At 50.7% G+C, this 24801-nt stretch overlaps 1 protein-coding gene across 2 annotated transcripts in view; it reads left to right on the forward strand.

The window, feature by feature from the left end:
• Window positions 1-24801, forward strand: part of PGAP2 (post-GPI attachment to proteins 2) — a 171389-nt gene that overhangs the window by 37886 nt on the left and 108702 nt on the right. For both annotated transcript variants that reach the window (XM_078658657.1, XM_078658658.1), the window contains exons 2-3: window positions 9421-9592; window positions 11803-12055. In XM_078658657.1, the coding sequence (XP_078514783.1) occupies window positions 9428-9592; window positions 11803-12055 (418 nt within the window). In that variant the 5' untranslated portion in view covers window positions 9421-9427. The remainder of the gene's footprint in view (window positions 1-9420; window positions 9593-11802; window positions 12056-24801) is intronic.

Genomic DNA, 24801 nt, shown 5'->3' on the forward strand with positions numbered 1-24801 from the left:
AACACTGCAATGTGATCCAGGTAGGCGGCGCTGAACTCAGCTAGTCCAGCCAACACCTGGTTGACCAATCTCTGGCAGGTGGCAGGGGCATTCTTAATCCCAAAGGGCATAACCCGGAACTGGAAATGCCCATCTGGTGTGGAGAATGCTGACCTCTCTTTGGCCCCATCAGTCAAGGCGATCTGCCAGTACCCAGACGTCAAATCAAACGTGCTGAGGAACCGGACAGCCCCTAACCGATCGATGAGCTCATCAGCTCTGGGGATGGGGTGCGCGTCAGTCTTGGTGACTGAATTGAGTCCTCTGTAGTCCACACAGAACCGGAGTTCAGGTGTGGCTCCCGGCGCTGCAGCCTTTGGGACCAAGACCACTGGGCTGGCCCAAGGACTGCTGGAGGACTCGACCACCCCAAGAGCAAGCATCTTGGAGACCTCCTCTTTGGTGCAGGCTCTGACCCTGTCAGTAACTCTGTAAGCCTTGTGCTTTACAGGCAAGCTTTCTCTTGTGTCCACTTCATGGACACACCAATCTGTGACACCAGGAACCAGGGAGAACAGATCAGGAAACTGCCCCAGCAAGTGGCGGCAGTCTTCCTGTTGCTCAGGCGTCAGTGTGGGTGAGAGATTAACTCCATCCACTGACCCGTCTTTCTCTGAGGCCACCAGTAGGTCAGGAAGAGGTTCAGTCTCCTCCTCCATCCCATCATCTGTGGCCAAGAGCATGCCCACTTTGGACCTCTCCAAGTGGGGCTTAAGGCGGTTAACATGTAGGACCCTCAAAGGGTTCCTGGGAGACTGCATGTCCACCAAGTAGGTGACCGGACTTTGGCGCTCCACAACCTCAAATGTACCTGTCCACTTATCCTGAAGTGCATAAGGCTCCACTGAGGCCAAGACCCACACCTTTTGTCCAGGTTGAAGCTCTACCAGAGTGGCATTCTGGTCGTACCACCGCTTCATCTCTTCCTGGCTGGCTTCCACATTTGCCTCAGCAAGTTGCCTGAATCGCCTGGTCTGGTTTCTGAAGGCCAGCATGTAACTGTATATATTCTGGGGAGGTTTCCTGGGAGATTGCTCCCAGCCTTCCTTTACCAAACTCAGAGGTCCTCTCATTGGGTGACCATACAGAAGCTCAAAGGGGCTGAACCCTAAAGACTTCTGTGGCACCTCACGGTATGCAAACAGAAGGCATGGCAAGAGGACGTCCCACTTATGCCTCATGGGTTCTTCCAGATCCATAATCATGCCTTTCAGGGTTCGGTTGAATCTCTCAACCAAGCCATTTCCTTGGGGGTGGTAAGGTGTGGTGAATTTGTAGGTTACACCACACACTTGCCAAAGGGATTTCATATATTTGGATATGAAATTGGTGCCCCTGTCAGACACCACCTCTAGAGGGAATCCCACTCTGGAGAAAATTCCCATCAGTGCTCGTCCCACCACGGGGGCCGTCACTGTCCTCAGAGGGATGGCTTCAGGGTACCGGGTGGCATGGTCCACCAAGACCAGGATGAACCTGTTGCCCATGGCTGTCTTGGAGTCCAGTAGCCCCACAATGTCAATTCCCACTCGCTGGAATGGGTTACTGACCACGGGGAAGGGTTGGAGAGGAGCCTTTTGCTTCCTCCCACTCTTACCACTTGCCTGGCAAGTCTGACATGACCTACAGTGAGCATCTGAGCTCCTATGCATTTGGGGCCAATAGAAGTGGGTGACAAGCCTGTCATAGGTCTTGTCCATCCCCAAATGTCCTGCTAAGTGTACATCATGAGCCAGCCCCAGTAGGAAGGCTCTGAACTTCTGGGGTACCACCAGCGCACGTGCTGACCCAGGTTCAGCAACCTTAGGCTCTGAATACAGGAGGTCATTCTCCCAGTAAACAAAATGTGTTCCAGACTGAACACCATTGGCCTGGTCTGAAGCCTGCTGCCGCATACCCACGAGAGAAGGGCATTCTTTCTGCTCCCTGCAGAATTCTTCCCTGGAGGGGCCTCCTTCTTGCTGCCAATGGGTCCGCTCAGGCTGGTCCCTCAGTTCAGTAATCTGTACCCCAGTAGGCTCCAGGGCATGCCCCTCAAGGTCTGCTTCTTCCTGGGCCGTGGGAACTTTAGGGGCCGGTTTCCCGCGCCCCCGGCGCCTTCTCTCTAAGGCTGGTTCCTGGGCCTCTCCCTCAGGCTCCAGGATCTCTTGCACACCCCTACTGGCTGCCATTGACCGGGTGGTCACGCACGCCCAGTCAGGTAGACCCACCATCCTCAGGTGAGTTGCCTTCTCCACCTTTTCCCAAGGGGAGCTCTCCAAGTCATTCCCTAGCAAACAGTCTACAGGCATGGACGTTCTCACAGCAACCTTCAGAGTACCAGAGACCCCCCCCCCCCCACTCAAAGGGAACTTGAGCCATTGGACAACCGACTCTCTGAGTTGTCAGCATTGACAACCCGACAATAGGCATGGGGTAAAACCTGCTCTTGAGACACAAGGTGCTGCCGGACTGCAGTCACACTGGCTCCTGTGTCTCTAAGAGCCTCTACCTTCTTCCCATTGACGGTCACTACTTGCCCATATTTCTTAGTATTAGAGGGTAAGTAGTTCTCAGGGACCATCTCACTGTCTCCTAGTGAGACTAGGGTCATCTGAACGGGGTCCCACCCACCTTGGACTTCTACCTCCTCCCCAAAGGCTACACTAGCCATCTGCTGGGGCGGAGCACCGGTGGGTGCTGATTTCACATACTGGCGACACTTGGGATCACTGGCAAAATGACCCACTTCACCACACTTATAGCATTTTGGGAGCCCCTTTGGAACAGGGTTACCTGTCGGGCCCCGGTCTGCTTCGGGTGTGGGGGAGGCTGAGAACCTTTCCCTTGGTTCCCTTGGGGATTACTTTGGGGGCCTTTTTGGATCCCTTTCTGTTTTCCCTTGTCCCCCCCACTCTTCTGCTGGGGACCCTGCCCACCCTTGGCTGAGTCTCCCACTGGACCCTTGTGGACCCTGGTGCTGAGCCAGCGGTCCGCCTCCTCAGCAAGCTTCCTAGGGTTAGTCAGCTTGCTATCAATTAGTTGCTGGTGTAGCTCAGGAAAACAATTACTGGACAAGTGTTCCCATGCTACCAAATCAAGGAGACCTTGGAAATCATTCACTTAGCTACCCTTCACCCAACCATCCAGTGCTCTGCAATACTTCAGAGGGCAAATCTAAGAGTGTGTCCCGCCCCTCGCTAAGGAACCGCCCCCACAACCCCGCTCCCCAATCTCTCTCAGGGACCCGGTGGGAGGACATGGCTACCTCATAGGCCTTGAACCACTGGCCTATGTCATCATTCTTAAAATACTCTTTTACTACATCTTTTGGCATGTACACCCTTGACTCTACCTGCACCGGCGTTGTGCTGCCACCAGAGGGAGGATGCTCCAAACTTTTCTCTTTGAAATCCATTTCCCTCAATTTCATCTCATGCTCCATTTGGATTTTTTGCTCTTCCAGCGCCATTCTCTTGCTCTCTATCTCCAATTGGCCCTTTAACTTCAGCTCTGCCAACTTCATTTCATGATTCATGGTTGCCTGTCTGTCTGCCAGCTCCTCTGGCGACAGGCCTCTGCAAAAGCTATGCAAGCTCTCTGCTCTCTCAACTACAACAAGATCTTCAGGTGTCTTCCTTGATTCAATCCAGGCTTTCAGCGCCCTGTGCAGATCTGGCTTGATCTTGCATCCCACATGTGGAACCTTGAACTTCTTGCAGAAGAACTTCAGCTCTGATTTCTTGTAATCGTCCAGCTTTGACTCATCCCATTCCACTTCCAACACTTCAGAGGTTTCAGATGCTGCCCTCTCTACGCTGTTTGAGCCAGGCATGACTTAAAATTAAAAAAAAAGTATTTGGCTAAGTTACTGGACTGTACTCACTATGCAATGCTCAACAATCACTGTATATATTACACAAATGCAAATTCGTGATCCTCACAGCTGCCTCCAATGTTATAATTGGGGGTCTCTTGTTGGCGCAATTATTCACTTGTGACAAGCAGGGACCCTCTCCTCTAAGTCAGGGCAAAGGACTTACACTCAGAAATTACCCCTGCTCACCCTCTAGGCGGCTTGGCGCGAGCAGACAAGGCTAAACTCCAGAGCACATATGGTTAAGCATTTGAAGTAACACACACAATGACCCGTCAACCCACCACACAGAGACACAAGACTGGTTGTTTTATAAAAATATATGCTTTATATTTAAACTCTCAAGCAGGCTTGTAAATACAGTCTTTAGGTTTCAAAAACGGTTCCAGTTACTTTTAAAATGAGGCCACAGGTCTTAAATGTCAGGAGTAGTATCTAAAACAGTGTCACTGGGTCTAAAACGTCTCCTTAGTACTTAAAATTGGCCCCACAATAATCCAGGCAAAGTATTCAGCGTGTCGACTCCGTTCGTCAAAGCTGTTGCGCTTCGTAGTGCGTCGGTGCGCCTCGTATTGACAAAAGCAGAAGGGCCCCGCTAACCCTCACACATCTCGCGTACCACGCATACGGCGCAGTTGAGGGAACGAGGCGTATGGAACGCCAGGCGGCTGTGCGGCTCGTACTGCGGCAGTAAGACAGGCTGAAGGAGTCTCACTGGTACGGTGCGCACAGTGTTGGGGCGCGAGCGATCACAAGGGGTGCCGCCTCACAGACTCCGCAGTCCAGAGCGCGGCGCATCAAACACGGACACAGTACCTTTTTCTTTGTGGGGGGGGTCGAGACTGATGGATGCAGGGGCCAATCTCCTTACGTCACGGTGTCTTCCAGGGGAGGTGCGGCTACGGCTCCAGGCTTCTGCAGGCGTGGCTCAGGTCAACGATGCGTTGTGAAGGGGACAGGCATACCCGCAGCGTACGCTTCTACCCTGGAGGGGGAGCGGCTGCAGGTGGTGCGGGCAGGAGTACGAGTTGCGGAAACGGGACGTCCTCTCTCACTGGATGCTCCGTAGCTGTGCCCTTCACAGCAGCGCGGCGCTCTCCTCAATGCGATCATGGTGGGAAGATAGATGCAGGGCGGGGGTCCGTCTTTACGGGCTGCGGCTCCGGGGCCAGAAGCTCGTGGCGCTCGGACCGGACGGGTCCCCTTTACTTTGCGAACGAAGGCTCAGTTTGGCTCACAGTTTACGGTGCTCAGACCAGCGGGGCTAGACTTTATTTTGCTCCTGCGGCGCGGCCAAGCGGAAGTCGCGTTGCTCAGGGGACGGGGGTGCACTGCTTCGTAGAATGTGCGGGGAGGCTTCCTCACACACTCGGCTTCCCTGGATCAGCGCTGTAGGGTCAGACCACACGAACAGCAGCTCTTCCTGAAGGGGGGGTAGCGCTCATTGTTTCTGGGGCGCAGTTCAGGGGGCAAGTTCACCAGCAAGCCCTTTGAGATTGTCAAGATGCACAAGTTGAATTAAAAGTCTTTCAGTCTTTTCTTCCTCTCTCCTTCTTGCAGCAAGGCACCCACCACAGGCCAGTCTCCCAGGATTAGAGACAGTAGTCCTCCATGCAGCTTTCGCAGGTCCTTCTCTTCAGGCAGAGTTTCTTCTTGGCGTCAACAGGATCTAATTTCTTGGGAGCAGGGCTACCTCTTTTATACACCATTTCTTTTGTCTTTACAGGCCAGGGGGGCTGAGCCTAGTTCAACCCAGTTTTGGAGTACTTTGTTGACAGGAAGCTGCCTTCCTCTTTCAGGGTGCAGGGCAGAGACATCAGACGCTCCGCAGGAGGTGGGGCCAGCATTGTGGTGGCAGAGCATAGCCCTATTCAGAGTCAAGGGGCACTCCTCCCACCTATCCTGGGGGTAATCCCTCTATTCACCACCTGGCAGCCCAGACTGTCTCCTGGAATTCCCCAGCCCTGTCACTCACACAAACCAGATAGCAGATACACATCCTGGCAGAGGCTGGCTGAAATAGTCAGGCAGGCAGGCAAATGCTAACTTTCTAAAAGTAGCATTTGCAAACACAGGATATTAAAATAAACTTTACTAAAAGAAGTATTTTCTTATTCTGAGTTCAGGCATACTAAACTTGACTTTCTACCATGTTCCCTGAGCCTGCTGGGATTATAGAGTGTAATAATTCCAGCAGCCCATTCTGGCCTATGAGAACAGGTAGCCTTACAATAGTGGAAAACGAAAATGGCTGTAATTCACTATTAGGACATGCCACACTCATCAGGGCTTGTCCTACTTTATACTTACAATGCACCCTGCCTTAGGGCCTACGATAGGGGTGACTCGCATGAAGTAAAGGGAAGGTTTAGGGGCTGGCAAGTGGGTGCACTTGCCCAGCCAGCATGACAGTACCAGCTGCACGCAGGTTCTGCAGTGGCAGACCCTAGACATAGTTTAAAAGGCTGCTTCTGTGGGTGGCGCAACCAGCGCTGCAGGCACACTAGCAGTATTGGTATTTACAAGCCCTGGCACTCCTGGTGCACTTTACTGGGGACTGACAGTAAATCCAATGAGCCAATCATGGAAATCAATTACAGGTACACTTTACATTGGGAGCACTTGCACTGTGGCACGGATTGGCCGTGGCGCAGTGCCCTGAGCAGCGAACACCAGCAAAACATCTGAGGCACATCAGCAAAAAGTGGAAGAGAGACTCACGCCAAGGTGCCAGGCCAAACAGGCATCTTCTTCTTTCAGTAAATATATGAACATGTAGTAAATCCTAAAACTGCATGAATATAATGTCCATTCTAAATGTATACAGAGCTTGGCCTACCATTCTGGTCATGGTAGAGGTAGGTGTGTATAAGAACTACCTTTGTTTTGCTGGTAAGAGGCAGACCTCTGCATGGATTACCATTGTTTTGCAGGTGAATCATATGGGCATCTGCATGAACTACCGTTGTTCTGCTGATAATAAACGGCAGGTATATGCAAGAACTACAATTGATCTGTATGTCGCCCTTATGTATTTGATAAAGCCTAAAATAGAAAAAAATGTAAACTAGCTGTTATTTTCTGATGATATGTACAGGTGTGTACAGGTTGTTCATGTAGAACTCTGTAGCCACACTGGTTCCCAAGTCAGTGTAGTGCAGAGGGTCAGCATGGTTTTACTGATTCACCTTGCGGATGTCAGGGTAAGATTTTCTAAAAGAGCAGCTGCCATCGAGGACCACATCATGGCCCTAATAGATCTGGTGATGGTTGCCTTGAAGTTCTCTTCTATCGGATCATCGGGGATGAAATTGATGGATTTTGTGACCCTATATCAAGAGGGAATGTCTTCACAGCGCTTTATTCAAAATTCGCAGTTCACGCTCATCTCGATCTCTGCAGAGACGTCTAGCAGTAGTTACCCAAGCACTTTAAACAACACCTAACCAATGGAGAAAAGCTGAGACCTAAGGACATTTCTCTGATTGGAGGTTACATAGTGGGCTCTCCTTTCAGTTTTTTGACGTATGTGGTCTTTTTAACCACAACAGTGATTTCATAGATGCGCCCAGAGTGCGAGCATTCCTCATCGAGCACTGCACAATTAACATACAGGGCCACTCACTAGTTCAGTTTAAGACCATCCGTGGCTATGTTTGAGGTTTCCGACAAACCAGTGGAAATCCTTTGCTCTGGTATGAGGCAGTTTGCATCTGTCCTCACTTTCTGCTTTAATATGTGTCTACAGCTAAGCTAGCCTGAAGAGAGGATACAGTGGCAGCATTCTCTTCCCTTCCATTGATGCTTGTCAGCTCTAAAGTTCTGTACTATGCAGGCAAATTGTGAAATTGTAGTGTGGAAGCTGGTGCGACTGCGGAACCTCCTTCAGGTGTTGTCCTCTGGCTGTTTGTGAACGTCTACCGCATGATTCAGATTCCAGTCTTGCTCCTGTCGAGTTACCTTTCTGGTCGAAAATCAGGTCAGTCTGGTTTCTGCATAATTGATCAGTGTCTTCATGTGGAAGGCGTTTTCTATGGTTGTTCTTTTGAATATACGGGCTAAGATCGGCTAGATTCACCTCTTGATACTAGCTCCATTAGCATTTAAAGTAGGGTGACCAGGCATCCTCTGTTTGTTCGACAGCCCTGATATTTCACCATCTGTCCAGGTGCATTTGAGTAAATTTAGCTCATGTCAGTTTTTAGGTCGACCGTGGGCAGCGCATGCGCTGCTTTGCAGCATGCTGTATTGGTGTATGGAATAGTAGGATGGAATAGAAGTCCCACCTACTCTCCGCCCACATGTGTCATTGACTTGTATCTTTGCCCTTCGTAAATGCAGGCTTCTGATTCGTTAATAGGCTTGTTAGTTCCTCGTTGTCTTCATTTGTAACCTCCCATGAGGACTGGCCCTTTTACTTCAGTTGTTACACAGTACGTCTTTTTTAGTCTGCAAGCACTATTTCTTTAATGAGTTTCTCCTACTGCAGGCACAACATGCTTTCCTATAACATTCATTGCGCCATGCATGCTTTCAGGGACAATGGAGGCCACTTCTTTGCATAGGTCTCCCATTTGCAATAGTTTGAGCTATTGACATTGTGAAGGACAATGCCTTTTATTTATGTGTTCTATAGCAAAACAGATAAATAAAAGGCATTGTCATTTACAATGCCGTTAGCTTAAACTCTCGCAAATGCGAGACCTATTCCATTGCAAATGCTTGTCAAAGAGGATCTACTGAGCACAGAGGGAGGCAAGTTTTCATGTACTGCAGAGCAAAACTCCTCAGCAGCCCCCACCAGACAGCAATTTTGTTAACCCAGATGATACTGTGTGCAAAAGTCACATTTAATTCACCATTAGCACATCTTTGTCTGTGGATTTTATGTTGGCAAGTGTTGGTTAAGGCCTTTTATGTCTCCCTGTCACTGTTAATTTATAGTCCCACTTTGTTTGTGGCTTGTCCTGGTTTTTGGTTTTCTGTCTGGTCACCCTAAGCTGATGGTATGTAGCATATAAGGGGCACAGTGGGATTGAAGCATCTCTTTGGTAGGTAAGACCCCAAGAGAACAGGTGGAGGCAATCTCTGCCTGCAGAGTCGAGTAAGAAATTATCAAATTAGGATCTTCTTGGAGATTCCATGAAGGAGGGGAGGCCATCCTGATTGTCAGAGTAAGAGAATCCCATTGACTACGAGCTGGAATTATGAACCAGCAGTTGCCCCAAGTCTAGCAATAAAATGAGTTGGTAGTGAGTGATTGATAAAGAATATATTTTTGGTGATTCCGTTTTAGTTTTCAAAATTTGGTGAATGTGATCATGTAAAATACTTGTGATCAATTGCATCATAAATTCAGTATCATTGTGCAGACGTTTGCAAAGCCATTTACTTCAAAAACAATAAATAAATGTAGTGAAAATCCTCTTGTCTTCTGGCAGCAGGGTAATGTTTTCTCAACGTGGCTTCCTATGTGGCTTGCCCAGAAGTCTTTTCCTGTGCTAATGCATTGTGGTTGCCCGCAGGTGCAAGATGGTGCAGATGCCGCTACCACTGGAGCGCGAGGGGACCCTGATTCAGGTTCGCTTCACCACGTTAGCCGTGACGACCGTCTGCCTACCCCTGTTTGGGTTCCTCTTCTGCGTATTCTGCTCTCTCATTTTCCACTTTGAGTCGACCACTGCAACACACTGTGGGGTAAGTGCCTGGGATGCTACTTGGAATGGTCAGTGGGTCTCTGAATTGGCCACTGGACTGTACAATATTGGTATTACTCATGCAGAATAAGGTGGTAATGGCTAGCCTCTGATGCCTCTACCTAAGAAAGCGTGTGCATAAGAACCATCTGTTTCCCACTCACCTAAATAATGTAGTAACCTTCCTACATGTTCAGTGTTTCCAATAATCCCATTGCTGTCCTAGTCCCATTGTCTTCCCAGTATAATGAACACCTTGAAATGGCTTTTAATCTTGTGGTTATTCTGTTACTAGAAGACTAGAAGCCTGCCCCGATGTAAGCTTTTGAAGGAAGTTACCAGCTATATCTTCAGGACCTATGGCTCTTGGGGGTGTGGGGGTTGGAGGGGGAGGGCGATGGGGATGTATGGGTGATTGGGGAAATTGACAAATCCTTGTAGTATTGTCCTTTGTCTCTGGAACTGCTTGGACTACTGCCACTGTGTCAGGTCAATTTTCTGAAGTTCAGGGGACTATAGGACAACTAAGCAATCCTATAAAATATTGAATGTGTCCCTGGGACTTCAAGACGTGGGCACTACTGCAAGCACACTAAGACGCTAAGCACTTTTGGGGGAGGGTGGCAGGGTCGAGAAGTCAAAGGTTACGTTAGAAGGGTGATGTAGGCTCAAAAACTGGGATAGTGTTCACAAATAATGAAAACATTAACATGTAGAGTCCAGTCAGTGCCCTGTCTTTATAGCATGTGTATTCACTAAAGGTTTATAGTTCAGTAAAGTGATGCAGCTTGATACATACAAAGTTTCGACATATGTAGGGATACTCTGACACCTCTTTATTGCCGCATTCAGTGTGCACATAGACGAGCACTGGGAAGACCTGCCGGATGTAACAAACATGCGGCTTAGGTTATGCAGACATTATGCCATTTATTACTCACCGAAAGACAATTTCCCACCATCAGTGCATTCTGGGATACGACACAGCAGGAGGTACAGGTTGGGCAATAAAGTGGGGGGAAGCAGGAGAACTGGGAGTGCCAACCCGTTCTCTAAACAGATGAAAAGCAGGAGTACGGTGTGAGCCCCCCGTCAATAAGAAGAAATTAAAAAACAAAAAGCATGCACTCCTTTCAACAATCTCATGATCCAGTGCCACTCAGACCCTCCATGTGAAGAGGAGATCTTCAAAACCAACAACAGTTGAGTAGGGGCTAGGGCACCAGGTGTGCTGCCCAGACACTAAAATCCCACATTAGGCATTTCAGGGCGGAACAAACATTAGGACTTAGCATCTGTCACTGACTGTCGAATGGCAAAACATCTTCAAACCGCTGCTTGATGCCAGCCTGAGCAATAAGTTCAGAATATTCTGCCTCTGTATCTGTGCAGTCCTCCATGTGTAGTTGGGCTCACAGCATTGACACAGGACTTCTGGTGGATCCGAGACGCTGCTCAGAACCAGAGTGTCATGGTAGGGCAGTGAGGCCCGGTAGCGTGCATGTGGTTTCTGGTTCTAGACTCTTCCCTCCCTTATCCCTCCTTTGACTCATCTTAAAACTCATTTTACTATTTTGATTTCCAAAATGACACTTTTTAGACTCTTCCTTCCCCTAACCCTCCCTTATTTTATTCAATCCAACTAACAGACTCATGTCCACCGCTCAAATTAACAATTTAGAGTTCCCTGCACTAATCCACCACTAATCCACTTTGGGTTCCTTAGTAGCGTGCTACTCGCCGAAAAAATGCTTCAATGCCTCCTCAGAGGTAGTTAGCGCTATATAAATACAATTACAATTTATTTTCTGTCAGGTAATTGACTGTAGCCTGGAGGAGGGGTGATTGTCAAGGGTAAGAGGATGTTTTGAATGAGTTTACTTCACTCGTGATTACAAAAAAAGAGTGTATTTTAAACTCAGAAGTGATGGCATGAGTTTACATTTTCAACCATGAAATGGAAGATTCTGGGCCTCACGTGCTTTACATTTCTATAAAAAAAAACATTAAAAGAAATGTTTCATTTTTACAGAATGTAGGCCCTTTTGGAATTGTCAAGAGTAGGAATTTGTTTTGATATAATGTAGTTATTTCAATTGGAGTAATACTGTTTGGTATGGAATGTTGACGGTCCATAAAAACAAGCACTCTTGGTAGACGCCAAGTAGCCTATCAGGCCTCTAGTAACCTATCTGTCCTTTTGTTTTTTAGGTTCCAAATTATCTCCCCTCCATTAGTGCTTCGATTGGGGGAGAAACCCCACAGAGGTATGTTTGGCGCTTCTGCATTGGCCTCCACTCTGCACCCCGCTTCCTGGTGGCGGTGGCCTACTGGAATCATTATCGTGCCACGTCATGTTCCATCCGCACTTACCACTTCTTGTGCCACTTTAACTTCATCCTGAACGTCCTGGAGAACCTCTGCCTGCTCCTCCTGACATACGTGTCCTCTATAGAGAACGCTGGTAGGTGACCGGTTTCAGCACACAATATACCTTCTTTTACTGCAGTCTTGGAGGTCCTGCCACGTGACACTATGTATAGTAGTGGCCATCTGATTAAGGGATACGAATAATTGAGCTTTCTTGTATAATGCTACTAACTACTCTGTTGCAATGTCCAAAGCGCACAGCAGACTGCACGGGGTTACAACAAGGGTGTGTGGTCCGAGGAGGGAGACATGACTGAGTACACTTTCAGCCAGTGGTTCCTTGATTTATTTAATTAGATTTCTTTTTTTTTTTACAGGGATGGGCTCCTCAGGGCATAAATGTAATAAATGCGGTCTGGCCATCATTTTTCTTTTTTTTACAATCCCACGAGAGTCCTGTGCGATCAGTGCACTTTTTTGCTGCTTTTTTCCCCTTCTTGCCCAATGGGGTCCCTCTGAGTCCCACCCATGGGGCCAGAGGGGCAGGGTATCCTTAACCTTCCCCTTTATATTATCATTTCTTTCTAACTTGAGGACAGGGGAGTAGGTCTCAGAGGCCTAATGTTAGGAAAGCTTCATCAGCTGCCTTGACTGAACTGTTGGTAGTGTGAAGGCTAGCAGATGGACAGAAATATTCCAAGGATTATCGGTGTGAAATGCAAAAAAGGGTGTGTGTGCTTCAAAACGGGCTTGTAGGTACAGCTGCAGTAAAGCGCTCTTTGCCGTGTCCTAGTGGCACCATAAGCGGGTTGCCTTACCACATCCTTATGGACGCACCAGTCCTGTGGTTGAGGGTTGCTGCTGCGCGTCTCCAACAGGTCTGATTCTACCCCATGCACCATGGTTGGATGAAGTCCAATTGAGTGTTAGAGGGAACGACACAAAGATGCCCCTAATACCATCTTTGTCTCTGTGGGCTGTAATTGCTATGGTGTAGATGTGACTGCGGTGCAGAACCTGAAGGGTGGAGATCAGATAGATCATGTCACCTCTTTCGATGCTAGTGAGAGGTCCACAGATGCTGCCACCAGATGGCACGTTAATGGCATACATTGTGTATGAGACGCTGATAACGGAGTTAATAAGGGTGCTTTGTAGAGCACATACATGTCACCTGGAGAGCCATTCCACAGGGCTCTGCAGATCCCACATTACCTGGAAGAAGTGAGCAAGAGGCGTACAGATTAGAGAGGCTTGTTTTTTCTTTCTCACTGGCCGAGACTGCACCACTGGTGGTCAAGTGATACTCTGTACCTGACCGCAGGAGATGCCTTCAGTCTCATACAAGAGACGTCCTCTGAGTCTGACTCCAGGCAGAGAGAGTCGTGGGGAATTGAGAGCAGTTGCAGACTGAAGGCAGACGGATGCTGTTTTTCCAGAGTGGAAGAGAAACCAGCTCCACGTGAGCACCTTGGGTACTGGAGTTTAACTCAAATAATCCCACACTCCACCTGCTCTCTTATAAATGGGTGCTTTTGATTAAAGCAGAGCTAGCTTGTCTTAACTGCCTAATATTGGGGGGGGTGTTAGGTGGGAAGGTACTTGGTACACTGAGATTGCGTCATGTCCCACTATGGTTACATCCTTGCGAGACTGAATAAAACGTGTCATTTGATCCAGAATAGTGTTCATTATTCTGGACCTGATTACGAGTTTGGTGGTGTGGGGGCGGGCTGCCACGCCAGTGCCCTGCTCCCACACTGCCAAACTCGACCACCCGCCAGATTAGGAGTGTTCTCCTGGTTTGGCAGGCAGTGCTTTGCCAATCCCTTGGCGCTGCCATTCTCAGACTCATCAGTGACTCATAGAAAGGCAGCGCTGAGGGACAGCCGAAGTACGTTCCTGCCCAACTTCGACTGTGCATTCCATGCCATGCAGGAACAAGGGGTGTGTGCACACAGGCAGGCACACCATATGCCCCCTGCATGTATACCCACACCCTGAGGCATCAGGGGGCCGTGAGGGACCCCCTTAGTTTCCTCACCACCACACTTTTTATTGCAGGCTCACCGCCATGAAAACTGTGGCAGTGAGGAAACGTATAATATTTTTTTATTTTACAGAGTTTTATATAGCGCAAACTTGACCCGAATCGGGTATCAGAGCGCTTAACACGAACACCAGTTGCATTACATGAAGACACATTTATTTTTGGTAGGCACAGGGAGGTTAAGTGATTTGCCCAGAATCGCAGGATGTTCAGCGTCCTTGCGAGACTCAAACCCTGTTCTCCAGATTCGAGGTCGATCACCCTAGCCGATAGGCCAACTCCTCTCCCCAATATATGCTTGACGGTGGCGCCACCAGCATGTTGCGAGCCTCAGACCACCACACCACCATCGAGGGAGCACTGATCCCTGACGGGTGCTGCAGTCCCATGGCGGTCCGACCGCCAAAGTCCGAATACGGCATCGCCCCAGGTTTGGCGGTCCACGGACCACCAGTCTCTGATTTGGCTCCTCTGTTTTGTAGAAGGCGGGGACCACTCAAAAACCTATTTTTAAAAATCAGCACGCATTATCTCAGCGATCGAAGATAAGAAAGACTTAGCAAACAGAGCACACGGATGGACAACCCTGGGTGATATGGCAAAATACAGCCACAAGCATACCTTAACATCGGGATGAAAATACAAGTCAAAGAAAAGTTTCTAAAATTACGCCTCGCGTAATCCCGGTACTGCCGCACCTGCCCCCTTGGGAGAGAACATCCACCTCCCAACAGTGTCGCCTGTGTAAAGCCAGCAAAGAGGACATTGTCCACGTGATTTGTATATGCCCTAGACTGAGGGATCTGAGGCGCAACCTTCTGCTTCCATCCTTTAAGTCATACGCTGTTCGGACCTGCAGGCAGGCAGTCAAACTATGCTTTACCTCTAGTACCACAAAATGTAACTGCCAGGTCGTGAAGTTCTTTGACTCAATAAAAAAAAGACTTGATATCGTTTGAAGTTCTTCATTAGTACCTGAGGACAACCCTGATCTGACCACTGCAAATGTTGTTCTTTTTAATCTTAACTACAAATTGGTTTTAATGTCTCTGTTGGTGTTTTATATTTTTGTAAAGATTTTAATTAATCGTATACAAAATAAATATTACCTTACCTATTTCAAATTGGTCCACTGATGAGCATGGTAAATGCCTAAGGTACCCTGGACTGCACTACAGGGCTATCTGGCAGTGGCTGAAAGGCTGGTCTGACAGATCAAGGTATTACCTGTAGCAAGCAGAAATGCATACAGTCTCCTATACCTTGCAAAACACCTATACAGGGTGCAGTGCTTAATTTGTAAAATATTAATTGCCAGGGCTCTGACCAGGAGGCCACTGCAGCTTGCACCACAAGTCGCCCTTGTCATCGCTGCCAAACCAACTACTAACCATCTCTCTTGCATGTAAATGCAACAGTTCAGATTATTCCAGGTCCCCAAAGCTAAAGGAATGGCTGGGGAAGCAGTTATTAGCACTATTTTTTTGTAGTTTATTTATTTTTTTATTTTTTTAATAAATCTTTTTATTTGCAGAATAAAGTAAAAAATTTGGTCATTACATATTGCGTAGTAGAGTCATTCATAACACCAATGTAGTACATTGACAGTATGATACATGTTATTGATTGGATTAATCTAGGAGAGCAACGCGTTATTATACATCTTCTAAGCCAATGCGGCGGGTTTGCGGAGGCTCACATATGTCACCTCTGTATTCGTTCCATCTTGACCATACCTCCCCCCACTTTCTAGGGCATCCTCGCACAGTACATACAGTCTTTTCCTGCAGCATGCACCAATCCATGTCTTTTTGCCATTCGGCTAGTTTCGGTGGGGCGGGCGATGTTACGTTTTGCCACCATTTGCCCCAGTGCGACCCAGATTTTCCCTTTGGAGGGTAAGTCTGTGGGTTCCCAAATGTTCAAAAGGCACCTCTTCGCTTCCAGGCGTATGTCTACCTCCCATACTTCGCGCATACAGTGCATCACACATCTCCAGTACCTCCTCACCAATGGGCAGCCCCACAGAATGTGGAAAAAGGAGCCCGTTTCCCCGCATCCCCGTCTGCAGAGTCCCTCCCCCCCCTCTTCCCATCGACTGTAGTCTAGTGCAGGAGATGTACACTCTGTGTAGTACTTTCAGTTGTACAAGCCTAAGTCTCGCCGAAATCGCCACCTCTTTAGGAGATGCCAGCGCATTCAACCATTCTTCATCATCAATCTCCAGCCCGTCGGCCACCCACTTCTCTTTAAGGGACACGAGTGGGTCAGGGGGGTTGTTTATTAGTTTCTTGTATGTGAGGGAGATGGCGTGTTCTGGCATGGGTCCGTCTAGAAGCCTGTCCTCGAGTGGGGAGGCCTGTGGGGGTTTGGTTCCAGGAGGTATGTTAGATTGGAGGGAGTGTCTAATTTGCATGTACCTGAAATATTCAGTGTGTGCTAATTCGTATGTTTCTTGTAGGTAAGAAAAGGACCTGACCCCTTTTGGGCCCCACAAGTCTTTAATTTGCGAGATGCCAATAAGGTCCCAGCTATGGAACCCCTTCCTAATTTCTCGGATGCCCATAATGGAGTGGCCATAGTTAGAGTACTGGACCAGCCAAGCTTACGCTGCGCCATATGCCATATTTGTACCGAGTGTTTCGTCGGTCCAGTGAGCTGAGGTTTACCTGGTCTAGAATAGAGTGCTGCTTCATAGTTCCCACCAGGGAGTAACCACTTGTCCATCCCATAGCCTGGGTCATTACCATCGCTGTAAGTCCCTTGGTTGATCGCAGACAGGTGGGCGGCCCAGTAATACTTACGGACATCTGGGAGGGCTATCCCTCCGTCATACCATCCCAACGTGAGTTTGTGGAGTGCTATTCTAGGCGTACCTGACCAGAGGAGGGCCCGCTGCGCCGCTTCCACTGCTACAAAGTAAGAGTTCGGTACCAGATCTGGATAGTTTTGTAGGGCGTAGAGGAACCTAGGCAGTGCCATCATTTTGAAGAGGGCCGCTCGGCCCAGCAGGGATAATGGAAGTTTCTCCCAAGTGGCAGAGTCACGCTGGAGCCGTCGCAGGGGCGGTAACAGGTTCCTATCGTAGAGAAGAGCCTTGTCTGTGGAGACAAAAGCTTCCAGTTATTTAAATCCATCCTCCGCGACTATGAGTGGGCAGTCGCTGGGCAGCCTTGGGGGGCTACCGTGGAGGACGTAGAGAAGAGACTTGCTCCAATTAATCCCGAGCCCCGAATTCTTCCCAAAGCTAGTGATGATGTCCATTGCTGCCACGATAGACCTCCGTGGTCTGGACAGGTAAAGGAGAATATCATCGGCGTATAATGAGATCTTATCCTCCCATGCATCTGCCCATTGAATCCCTTTAAGGTAAACGTCTTGTCTGATCCACGCCGCGAGTGGCTCGACGGCGAGTGCGAATAGGAGGGGGGAGAGCGGGCAGCCCTGTCTGGTTCCCCTCTCCAGGGCGAAAACTTCGGAAACCTTGCCATTAACTACCACTTGGGCCAAAGGTTCCGAGTAGAGAAGAGGGACCCATGCTATAAAGCTTGGGCCGAATCCCATTTTGCGGAGCACTGCTATCATGTATGGCCATTCTAGTGTATCAAATGCCATGGTGGCGTCAAGCGAAACCACCACCGCGTCTTCTTGCAGTCTGTGGCACCTCCCCAGTACTCCATTCAGGTGGTGGATGTTGAGCGCCGTGTTCCGATGGGGCATGAAGCCTGATTGGTCTGGGTGGACTAGGGTGGATAGGACGGCTTGAAGCCTATTGGCGAGAGTTTTCGCCAATATTTTCGGTTCTGCGTTAATCAGGGAAATGGGTCTGTAGGAGGAACAGTACTCTTTCGGTTTACCTTCCTTTGGTATAGCTACGATTGTTGCTATGCGTTGATCTCGCGGCAATATACCTGCCTCTTTGCTCTCCTCAAACATATGCTTGAGATGCAAATTGAGGGCATCCGGTTTTAGCTTGTACAGCTCAATCTGGAGACCGTTAGGTCCAAGGGCTTTACCTGGGTGAAGATCTGTTATCGCACGCTCAAGTTCGGCCGTGGCAAGCGGAGCCTCTAGGGCATCCCTGTCAGTGTCTGATAGGCTTGGCATACGAATATCAGTCAGAAGAGCTACAGAGTCCTCTTCCGGGCGGTCCGAACCTTTGCTATACACCTGTCGGAAGTGCCTTGCAAATTCCGCTGTAATCTCCCAGGGTTCTGTAACCCTGGTCCCAGAAGCTGTTTGCAGTTCTGGTAAAATTTTGTTCGTCTGGTGTTTTTTGTCAAGCCACGCGATAAGTTTGCCAGCTTTATCGCCTTGGTCATAGATCCTGCCCGCCTTGTGTCGGGCTACTGTCTGGGCAGCCTGTGTAACCATTTCCCTATATTCCGCCAATTAAAATTGCAGCCGGTGGCGCACCTCTGGCTCCTCCTGTGCCCATTAGGTCTGATTCAATAGAGTTAATCTGCTCCTCCCTGTCCCTACGGCGGCCTGAGGTGGCCGACAAGGCCTCACCCCTGAGCACAGTTTTAAAGGCTTCCCATAGGATTACTGAAGAGCTCACGGAGCCGACATTTTGGTCGAAGTATTGCGTTATGGAGAGGGACAGTGTTTTTCGAAGCTCTTCGTTTTGTAGATGCCAGGCGTTGATTGGCATAACGCAGCCCTCCCGTCTATTCCCAATCGTGATGTGTGTCCAGACCAGGGAATGATCGAAGATACCTCGTACTAGGTGTGTGGCCTCCCTTATAATCGTGTCCTGCTGTATTGGGGTCAGTATATAATCCAGGCAGGGAGGGTGTCTGTCTAGGGTTCCTGAGACTACTGCGTTGAAGTCTCCCCCGATGATCAACTGGCCGTCCGGGAGGGAGAGGATAAGGTTGCCCAGGTCTACGTAGGATTGGGTCTGGAGGCCAGGGGGGATATAGGTGGAAAGAAGGTTTAACCTGCGGCCCTCCCACCTCCCCGAAAGTGCTGCAAAGCGGCCCTGTGGGTCTGTTTTAGTGTCGTCAATGTGGAGGGGAAGGGAGCGGCGCAACAGGATTCCCACTCCCCTGGAGCCAGAGGTGAAGCCGGAGTGAACCGCTAAAGTATATCCCCATCTATTGAAGGCCTGGCATGCATTATCCATTAGGTGTGTTTTTTGCACAAGTACCGCATCTGGGAGGTGATGTTTAATAAATTGCAACACAATGGTACTTTTAAGCCTATCGCCCCATCCGTTCACATTCCAGCTGAGGATCTTAAGACTTCTCACCCATCTCCTAGCCATATCCGTTACTGTATGAGCTGGCCTGTCCCTGTATATCGGTGCATTTCTTGACTCTGTTCACAATATCAATGCGTGACCTTAAAAACCACCCAACTCCCCACCCCCCCCACCTCCCTTCCCAACATTTCAAAACAGTATAGAGAACGATTGATATATCTTGCAATAGATCCATTACCCTCTGTCCTTCCATCCCTTCTGGAATTGCCCTCCCTCCCCTTCGAACAAGACTCCCCCCCACCCTGCCCCCTGCTCTGTAGGTTTCAAACTACCCACTGCCCCAATTAGCGGAGCGCCTGTCGCCCAACCCCACCCCGGAGAGAGTGAACCCCCCCCCCGAGGAAAACTCTGTTAAGGAGAACGTGTGCCGGCCCCGACTCCAGCCGCCAACCCTGATTGTCCCAGACTGTAGGTCCCCCAAGTTTATGGTGCTCTCGGGGATCAGTGTTAGAGTCACGGAAATAATGGTCGGATGGGTCCGCTTCCCACACCAATGACACCGGAACCTTACCCCGGTTCATGCATTATACATTACTGTTCGATGCGGCGTGGTTCAGCAGTCCGAGTCCTCATCGCGCTGTATTGTCTTGGAGCGGGTCCCAGCGGGGACTGTTCGATCTGGAACGCCACGACTTTTGGCTCTGCTGGTCAGCCGCTGATCTCCCCGCCACCGACCCGGGGGAGGAGGCCCTGGCCTCTCTCCAGTTGTCGCGGCCCTGCGTCGTCTGTGTACCCGGTGCTGTCTCGCCGAGCCACTCTTGGACCGCTGCAGGCGAAGGGAAGAATCGGGATTTGCCCCCCGCCATGATCTTAAGTTTCGCTGGGAAGAACATCATGTATTTGATGCCCCGTTCTCGGAGCGCCGCCTTTACTCCCATGAAGGAGCGACGTTCTTGCTGGACTTGTAACGTGAAATCAGGATAGAAGCGGACGGTAGCCCCTTCATATTGCAGGTCTCCCTGTTGTCTGGCCACCTGGAGGATGGCATCACGGTCCCGGTAATTCAATATTTTTGCAATTATTGTTCTTGGCGGGGCCCCTGGCTTGGGCTTAGGGACCAGGGTCCGGTGGGCCCGCTCAATGGTAAAAATCATGGAGAGTCTCTTTGGCTTCAGGAGGTTCAGAATCAGGTCTTCCAGAAATAGCTCCATACTCTGCCCCTCTGAGTTTTCTGGTACACCCACTACGCGGATGTTACTCCGTCGGGCCCTCCCTTCCTGGTCCTCGAGCTTTAAGGCCATTTGCCGGTGTTGGTGTACCAGTTCGTTCACCCGCCCTTCGAGCCGTTTTTTGGAGGCCTGGAGTGCCTTGATGTCAGTCTCATTATTCCTGGACCGTTCCGTGGTCTTGCTGAGGTCCGTGCGTAGTAGGTTAACCTCTATGGAGATCTTGTCCATTTTGGTCTCGAGATTTGTGCCAAGCGTCTGTATCGCAGCCATTATGGAGGTCAATGAAGGTTCCGCTGGGCCCTTGGAGTCTCCAACTTGCACTCCAGATTGCGTCGGACCAGTCGGCACCGCATATTTGTCCAGTTTGTTAGTTTGCGACGTTGTTCCTGTCTTGGGCCTCATGGTGGGTATAAGTGCCCGCACCCGCAAGTGTGTGCCACCAAGCCGGCGGTGTCAGCCGCTACTTCCACTCTGGGCCCACTTCTTCACAAGGGCGGGTCGGTAAATTGCGTGTCTGGTCGAGATTGGCACCACGTGTGCGTCCACCGAGTGCCCCACGAGGCCCCAGCCAGCCGGACGCAATAACGTGCGCCCGTTGTGTGCAGCAATTCAGCCCGTCTCACCTGGCCATGGGCTTGGACTACCACTAATGCGGGTGTGGAGCTCCCGGTGCTGCAGCTCTCTCGCCCCAATCGCCGGCCTTACTATTACTCGCGCTTCGCCGCAAACAGGTCCGAGGCCCAGCCTGCAGGCTCTCCGTCCGGGGTCTCGTTAACTGTTCCGTGGCGCCAGGAGTCGCCGCTCCGGTCGCTGCGCCACCGCCGCCCTCCGGGCTGCCGGATATTGCTCCTCAGGATCAGGGGCGTCAGTGTGGCAAAGACGCTAAGGCAACTTCCCTCTATCTGTGGGGCGGTCACTCCAACGGTCGGGCGGCGGCGCCGGACGAGGCCTCCGCGGCCCCTCCTCCGGCCCGTGTGCCCCTCCCGCGGATCACCCGCTGGATCCCGCAGGGTGTTGTCAGGAGCCCGGTCCAGCGCCGCCGAGAGCCCAGCCGCTGGAAATCAGGCCCCGCCTCGGCCCAGTGCAGGGAGTAGGCCGCAGACCGGGGCCTCGAGTACCTGCACCACCGGTCCTCAGGCTCCAAGCCGCGATCCCTGGGCCAGCCGCAGGATAGGCGTTTGCGGCGTTTCGTCCCCGCTGGGCGCTGGGACTCCGCTCGAGCACGGAGCGGTGTCGCTTGACTTAGGGGAGTTGGTGCGCCGAAAGGGGAGCGCCCCAAGGATACAGTGCCGGATTTTGTGGGGACAACAGCAGTCCCGGCGGAGCTCGGTTCCTAGGCGGCCATCTTCGCCGGCGCCTGGCCACGCCCCCCCCGTATATTGTATTCTTAAACAACTGTTCTAGCCCTCTCTAAATTAGATGAGCAGTGCCACCATGTGGTAGACTGTTTTAAGTATGGGGTTGATAATTAGGTGATGGTGCCGAGCACCGGAAACCAATTAAGTGCCGTCAAATTAAGCCTGACAGGGTGACTTTGCAGGATCAAAAATTCACCAAATTCACCAAATTTGCTAATGTGGGCCACTATTTAAACTATCAGATTCATTAATGGTGGACACCTTTTTAGGTCTCGGCTGGCGAATGCAGCGGTCATGCAGCGGTCATGCGCTGCTCTCGTCGCACAAGGGCTTCTTGGAATCAATACGGATTCCGAAGCTCTCAGAGGCGGAGTTGAAGCCCCGCCCATTTTTTAAATTGGGTAGTGTTATCTCCCATGCAAAACGCTGGCTTCTGATTGTAAAGGAGGCTTCTTAGTCCGTCCTTGTTGCTCCTTGTCTCCTTTTGGCCCCACCCACAGGGATTGGATCTTTTACCGGCGGCAGTACACACTCTCCTTCATTAGTTGGTATGCCCTTTTTTCTTCACATTCGGCTTTGGCAAAGTCAGCCACGTGTTTATTTTCGCATCGCGCTTTCACTTAAAGTGAAAGCGCGATGCGAAAATAAACATGCAGCTGCCTTTGCGGTACCGCGCTTGTTTACCAATGCTGCATAATATGCGATGTGGCACAATAGTGTAATTTCCAGAATTGTATATAAAACGAGTAACACGAAATTATGCCAGAAGTAACCCAAATTTCACCTGGGCTTCGTTACATCAAGAGGCTGCCGCCGTTCGGTAGGAGGCACTGATGAGACAAAATGAAGAGCTCCCTCCAAGCCAGTGCTCGGGGAAAAGAGGGTACCTACAGATCTCAAATCCGCACCGATTATAGGGCCAAACCCAGGATCCGGGCCGGACGCAGTACAATGCACCGACTGAGCACCGGTGCAACCTACAAACACCGGGACACAATCTGAAGCAGCCGCACTTCGTCAGAACTTTGCACTGTCAGCCTCCTTCATGCTATGCAAAGCTCCACAAATAAAATAAAATAGAATTTATAACGGTGGCCCTGGCCGCCTTCCCAAGGCTTCAGTTTTACCACAGCCGTGGGGAGGGGTAAGGGGGGTGTACCCTTTCATCCTCCTCCATAGGCCGGCCCGGCCTGCACCTCACCTTCCTGTGTCAGGGATCGGCCCACCACAAACTACCCGACACCTGTGAAAAGAGGGGTTGAGGGGAACGCAGGCCCCACAGACACTGACTTGGAAATGGACGAGCGAAGCGCATTCGATGCAGGGTACAGGCGATGGCAAACACTTCAAACAGGCTACAGCATGGAGTTGTGTAAACCAGCACAGGAGATGGTGCGATAGGACACGCCTACACAGGAGACAAACTGTGCGTACTTGCACACATGCAACAAATATCTCCAAACAAAGCAAGCTGCATGCATGTAAGTACACACACGATACAGCCCTACATCGGGAAAGCACTGCTGACCTTATTAAACAAACAGTTCTACAAACACAGACTCACCACTGTGAGCTGAGGGCGCCAGGGCATGCCCACCTGCAAACACAACAAGCAAACAGCCAGAGAACACAGGCAAGTCTGTGACAGTACACACACAGAGAGAAGGCTTCGGGCCTGCAGCACACAATGGCATTAAAGAGGCTGACTCAACGTGGGGACAGGGAGACAGCTGGCACACAGGTGGGCACATAAAAGACAGAGGCACTCCGAGAGGGCATGAGCACACAGAGAAACAAAGAAACTGCACACGCTCGAACTCCGACAATACACGGTACGAGCACAAGGTAGCCGCACACAATGGCACAACCACAGCCAGAATAAACAAAGACCTGCAGGTGCATACAAGACACAGGAGCATGCAGACCACCAGCGAGCACACAGAAACGTACGGTCACACACACACGTGCGAAACAGACAGGTTCACAAAGTACGGGCACAAAAACACACACCCAGCAACGGCTGACAAACTAACCGATACTCAAGGGACAGACTCACCCAGACGGGCAGCGACAGACATAAAGAACACACTGACAGGCACAGGGGTACATGAGAAGCAAGACATCAGACATAACTACAGCAGAGCCCAGACAAGACAGAGTGGACACAGACAGCCTCCAGCACACGCTGACACACACGGCACATACAGCCTCCAGCACACGCTGACACACACAGCACAAGCAGCCTCCAGCACACGCTGACACACACGGCACAGGCAGCCTCCAGCACATGCTGACACACGGCACAGGCAGCCTCCAGCACACGCTGACACACACAGCACAAGCAGCCTCCAGCACGCGCTGACACACACAGCACAAGCAGCCTCCAGCACGCGCTGACACACGGCACAGGCAGCCTCCAGCACACGCTGACACACACAGCACAAGCAGCCTCCAGCACACGCTGACACACACAGCACAAGCAGCCTCCAGCACGCGCTGACACACGGCACAGGCAGCCTCCTGCACAGGCAGCCTCCAGCACGCTCTGACACACGGCACAGGCAGCCTCCAGCACACGCTGACACACGGCATAGGCAGCCTCCAGCACACGCTGACACACACAGCACAAGCAGCCTCCAGCACACGCTGACGCACGGCACAGGCAGCCTCCAGCACACGCTGACACACAGCACAAGCAGCCTCCAGCACACGCTGACACACAGCACAAGCAGCCTCCAGCACACGCTGACACACGGCACAGGCAGCCTCCAGCACACGCTGACACACACGGCACAGGCGGCCTCCAGCACACGCTGACACACAGCACAAGCAGCCTCCAGCACACGCTGACACACAGCACAAGCAGCCTCCAGCACTCGCTGACACACGGCACAGGCAGCCTGCAGCACACGCTGACACACACGGCACAGGCAGCCTGCAGCACACGCTGACACACACGGCACAGGCGGCCTCCAGCACACGCTGACACACAGCACA

This window comes from Lissotriton helveticus, chromosome 8, assembly GCF_964261635.1.
Source record: "Lissotriton helveticus chromosome 8, aLisHel1.1, whole genome shotgun sequence".
Taxonomy (NCBI): Eukaryota; Metazoa; Chordata; class Amphibia; order Caudata; family Salamandridae; genus Lissotriton; species Lissotriton helveticus.